Consider the following 5,776-nt stretch of genomic DNA (forward strand, 5'->3'; position numbering starts at 1 on the left):
CTGAAACTTTGGCATTGAACTCATTTAAGCTAGTCTGGCATCAGTTAAAAGGAACGTATGAGATGTGTTTACCATCATGTATACACTGATTCAATAAAAAAAGGACTATGATGTTATGACGAACGACCTCAGGTCAATAGAAACATTTGAACACGGTCTATACTTGGTAACTTTTTTGAGCTAAGAACACAGCTGTTCTGACCGAAAGTAGAACGCGAGGCCGTCTGAGCCTGGAATGACGTCGATAGCAAACAAAATCGTCAGATTTGGCAACGATCAGAATAAATTATCTGAACTTTCCACCTTCAGGGATACTACACACAGTTGGAATGTGGTAGATTGCTAACAGATGTCTAGGACTGGATCATAACACAGTCGTTAAATTTATTTTTTGTTACAATGGGTGCCATGTTTTAGATTGTTACACATGAAAATGAAATTCACCCTCATCAGCCAAAAAGAGAGACAGGGTTCATACATGTGCTGTAGCATCAACGTTAAAGATATCACCTTTGACTATTCACTTTGGATTTGCTCTTCGCACAAGCCGCAAATACTACAACACAAAACGAGATAAAATCGGTAGCCACGGGTTTATATTAATTGCCAATGAAATGAGTATACCGTATCAAGAACTGTACAAACTAATTAAAGCAGAAAACGAAGTTCCCACAGGCGTACGACGATGATCGAGACCAATAAATATAGTTATCATCGTCTTTTAGAGAGTGATCCAGTATGTCTTTATGATAGGTTTATAGACAAATACTAAATGAAGGGTTCGATATAAACGAATACACATCAGTGACAAAACAGAATATACAACAGAGAACGATAGTAAAATTCTACGTGATCTGGATATCGGTAGATCATTCCGGTTTTAACGCAGCTAGATTCTTTATGAAATGGAAAAAATCAAGAGGAAAAAATCTTGTTAAAATTCGTAACAAGTTGATCGGACTGTTGCAACTGGCATAGAGAACCGTTAAAAATTTATGGCTAAAAATTGCACAGTACAGTTCGAGTTCTTAGTACAGAACAAATACCTGACAGGTTAGACAGCGTACGAATGCCCGTATAGCGGATGCCGGTAGAGCATAGTAAGCTATCGGAAGTTCTAAAATGGATCAGAGAACGCAACTCAGATACTCGAAATTCACAGCTCGTAGCATGGCCAACTGAAAAAACAATCAGTTGGCCATGCTCGTAGCGAGCTATATGGTGGTGAAAAAACATGAATTCAAGCGGGAATACATAGGTAGAAAATTGCTGACTGACTATGTTGAACCCTGCAAACGGTGATTTAAGAGAGACCTGAAAAAATGATACTGAAGAACCCGACATGCCCTATCACAGTGTTTCCTTATAAGTATGCCAATGATTTCAGGACGAATGACGCAGCATACAATCGTGATGACATCACAGAAGTTGTCTCGCTCACCGGAGCAATAACACCTGCAAAATAAGTGTCGATCTCACACAGCTACCACCATCACACTATTCTTTAACTTGACAAAGAGTTTCAGGCATGAGACAGAGTTTCCACCCCTAAAACTTGATTTCGCTCGGAGCACCGAACCTGTTCGGTCGGACCGGTGCATTCGGACTTTATGGGAATATCAGCCGTCATACACAAAACGAAGCTGGTGACAGCTGGTTTACCACGATCTTTGACCTGCGACTCAAGGCACATTTCGAGGACCTACATGCAAGCCTGTTAGACTTGACCTTTTTAAAACTAAATTAATCAACCTCACACCGAATACAATTTCATATCAAACTGCGGTGCTATATCATTAATAAGCTCAAGCGCAATTTAGAACCCAAATATCATGCTGTCCCTCCCTGCGAAATCAAATATCAACAAAAAACAAGAACAAAAAATACATCTGGACGACTCTTAGTAATTTCAGACAATGACTATTCCGACAAAATTTATCACTGAAAACGTGTATCTGTAAGTTTGTTACTTTCATCAAGGCTTCTGCCTGTCATGCTCCTAATCCAATGCAAACGTTTAAGCCATTCTGCCTGTCACGCTCCTAATCCAATGCAAATGTTGAAGCCAAAAGTATACCAATCAGAAACGCTTTCATAATTTGTAAATTTTAGGATTGTGAAACCCTAAATTTTTTTTGTATCCTTCACTATTTCAAAGCTCCCAGTCCCTCACCGTTCCCGCGGCAGGTCTATTGAAATATGCCTTCGTGGTGGATCCGACCTTCAGGATGTTGTGGTATAGCCGATATAACTATCTTAGAGTAATATAAGGTATACATTGAGCCGGAGCGACAAGTGCCAGCTTGGCTGCTCAGCTCAATTGACTGAGAGCGAAAACTACAACATAAGGCTCACTTGACGTCATCGAAGTGCTACTTCTGTTGAATTTTACCTGGTGTACGTTCTCTCCGAAACTAGCGAGCATTGTTTCAAAGATTCTTTGACAGGATTTAAGCATCACAACTAGAAAGAGTACTGGTTGCGTTGATTTGTAGATAGTTTTATGTACTTTTCGAATCGATGATCAAATGAGTTGAGCGTTTCGCAGTCCGTGTAGTCATCTCCCAGTCCAAACAAAGAACAACATTCTTACCTGGAGAAAGGTCATACCAATACACCTTTTCAAATAAGTTTAGAGTAATTGATAAAAGGCAAGGGAGCAGCCAACAATCTTGCGACGTCAATGCAAGTAAATTTAAATAATTCGACAATGCATTGCTGATGCAGGATGTACACGTCATAAATTAATACTGGATATACACGCTGTAGATTCGACGCGGAGTACATAAGTTAATAACCAAAGTAACTTAATATCATAAAGGTCCAGGCTGACTCGCTAGGCAGACACAGTCTGCGCTGTCTCAACCCCATTGGCATACTGGAAGTTACCGGAATTCTCATACTCATACATGTCGAGTGCAACAACACAGCTCTCGGCAACAATCCTCTGTAAAATGAAAATCGAAAAATGTGAGAACATGTTCGAATCATTCCAAAAAAACCTGCAAATCCATTCTGCAAGGTGAAATACCTGGGTTCAGAGGGTTGGGATTGCAAAGAAAACGATGGCCATATGCAAGATCACACTGGTATCTATTGTGCAAACGAGCATAGTTCCAGCAGCACATTCATGGCGCCGTCGCTACAAATCACTAACTTCTCTGGAATAGGCCGACAGTAGTCACAGGCAAATTGGAACTCACCTTATCGTCCTTTTTAAACGCCTCTAGTGTTTTCAATACATCTGGCGATGCCACTGAACCTAATGCTTCTGCGGCCTCGTGTCTAACCATCGGATGTTCAGCTGCATTTTCTAAAACTACGGTAAGAGCAGGCGCACTCACACTGGATTGAATTTGACCCAGAACGTATGCAATTTCATGTCTGAACAACACGCTGGTGGTATCAGCAAAACCCTTACAGATAGCCAGAATGCTGTCATCAGAGCCCTTGTTTCTCAAAGCAAACAGAGCGGTATATCTGTGTATCGACGGATGAAACCAGACAGTACCTACCGTGAGTAATCCCGTACCACATAAAGTGTTGTTTAGACACACTGGACGCGCTGAGCAATATACTACAGGCATTCACGAGATTGAGCATAATCAATTCTCCTCGTGAGGTCTGATTAACGAACAGCATCACATGAAACCAATGCCAATGCAAGCGTATATGGTTGACAGTCTACTTAAATGATAGACTTCAGCAGAACAACACTTCAGCAGAACAACACTTCAGCAGAACAACAGCATACTTCGTTGAGAACACCAAAATTTCCCTCTCACTGAGGACGCCACATGCGAATCTCAATGCGCTCGCATTCAGCCATGTCCGCCCGATCTCACCTCTATATGGTAATCTCTGTACAACCCCTTAGAAACATTCGACCCCCCGGGTCATAAACAAAGCTATTAATAAAAAACGGATTCTTGATCGTTGCCGCAGTAAGTGAGAGCTTCATCAGAGAACACAAGTGAACGATACGTCAACTACAACGCATATAAGGAAATTTGGCTGACTCTCTAAAACACTGAACCAATTACAATTGCTTTAACACAACCATGTCGTTCATATTTAGTACACTATATTAGCCACTATCACAGGTTGATCACACGCACCAATTACATACGTCGCAATTTCATAATTTGACAAAGAGGTATTCAAGACCCGCTGACATATAACACACCGATCGAATAAATCGAGTTCATAATTCATCATCCTCGCCACAAGTTCGTCTACAGGTGCATCATCACACGCAGGTGTAGGATCGACAGAACTATATACAGATGGTAGAGCTTTTGTAAAAAGCTGTAGTGGGAGAGGCGAGTGGGTAATATATATATTGAGACCGAGACCTTACTTGATTACGTAATCATTAGTATTACAGGATGTTCTAAAACTTTTCACAAAACATGTTCATATATACTCCTTCGACTCGAAATGAAGAGACCCAACGGTGATGGTATTTGACAAGCAACATGAAAAAATGACGCAATTAAATTTAAGCAACGGCGAGTGTGTAGGCGACAATATATACGCCTTGAACTCGACATCATCAAGTTCATTGACGAGCTTTGAAATAATTGCGTTAGGCATGAAAAGAGCAACTGTACATTTGAGATACATGACAAAAGTCACCGAGGCAAACCAAAATGCAACAAGCACGATAGTTTTTGCATGCCATAGCCAAAAATACGCACATACATTCGCTGGATCGTGGAAGTGACGCAGTCGTTTCGCCCCTATCTCACATGTCTCGGCAACATCAACACATTCATCTTTAGCGAACTCATCCAATATATCCACCAAATCAAAGCGTCCCAGCGCAGCAAGTGCTTCCCCAGACTCGTGTCTCACAACAGGGGCCTTTAGTGAAAGTGGGGTGATAAGCTCAAATGTTAAACTATGCCAGAAGCATGTGTTCGTGTATGAACCACAATTGAGTCACGTAAGGCTTAAATTGACTATCAACGTATACGTATCATCCCCCTCTGCCGTGTTTGTCACTTAAACATTCAGTAGCTGTGTACAGTATCAAGTTCAATTCATAATTTTGACATCACGCAAACAATAATACATAAGATCGGCGTACAATGTATACCCACTTCTCACTTTCGTAGTTTGCCTGCGCATGTATATCTGAACAGAAAACACCCTTTTATGATTCAAAACTTTCGCACGTCGGATGTGTTGAGATCGCTTCTTTCTCGTCCACAATTAAATATATCTGCCAATACAATTTGCACCTGAACAAATTATACACTATCCGAACAATGCATCTAGATAGTGTAGTCATACGCACATTGACACCATAAAGACATTTTTGACCCTTACATGGAGATCCACAAAATGAAAAAACACACATTAACACACACATCATAGATAAAAAAGAAAACACCCCTAGTACGAGACACATACGTATCAAGCAGTACGTTTGAGTATAAAATACATGTATCTTCTTCCCAAGTTTATGTATACCGGAATAATTTTGTATTACACCTTTGATACATTCATACCTACAGTATCTGATAAGTAGTATTTGAGAGGTTTATACGAAGGTGGATCCATCTGTATATACCAAGTGGGACATAAAGATACGGAGTGGACTGAAAATATACTACTTTCTAAACTGGGACATAGTGAAAGACACTAGGATGTATTTCCTTGTCACAGAAATGAAGTGATATATATATATAAATATATATATATATATATATATAATATATATATATATATATATATATAATATATATATATATATATAATAACACACATA

At 39.9% G+C, this 5,776-nt stretch overlaps 1 protein-coding gene across 1 annotated transcript in view; it reads right to left on the minus strand.

The window, feature by feature from the left end:
* Window positions 1-2,402: 2,402 nt before the first annotated feature.
* Window positions 2,403-5,776, minus strand: part of SARC_09953 (hypothetical protein) — a 4,455-nt gene continuing 1,081 nt past the window's right edge. Inside the window, exons 2-5 of the mRNA XM_014296013.1 lie at window positions 4,705-4,866; window positions 4,187-4,308; window positions 3,204-3,480; window positions 2,403-2,947 (exon numbers count right to left, since the gene is read on the minus strand). Coding sequence (XP_014151488.1) covers window positions 2,837-2,947; window positions 3,204-3,480; window positions 4,187-4,308; window positions 4,705-4,866 — 672 coding nt within the window. The 3' untranslated portion in view covers window positions 2,403-2,836. The remainder of the gene's footprint in view (window positions 2,948-3,203; window positions 3,481-4,186; window positions 4,309-4,704; window positions 4,867-5,776) is intronic.

The sequence above is a fragment of the Sphaeroforma arctica genome (assembly GCF_001186125.1).
Source record: "Sphaeroforma arctica JP610 unplaced genomic scaffold supercont1.1092, whole genome shotgun sequence".
Lineage (NCBI taxonomy): Eukaryota > Ichthyosporea > Ichthyophonida > Sphaeroforma > Sphaeroforma arctica.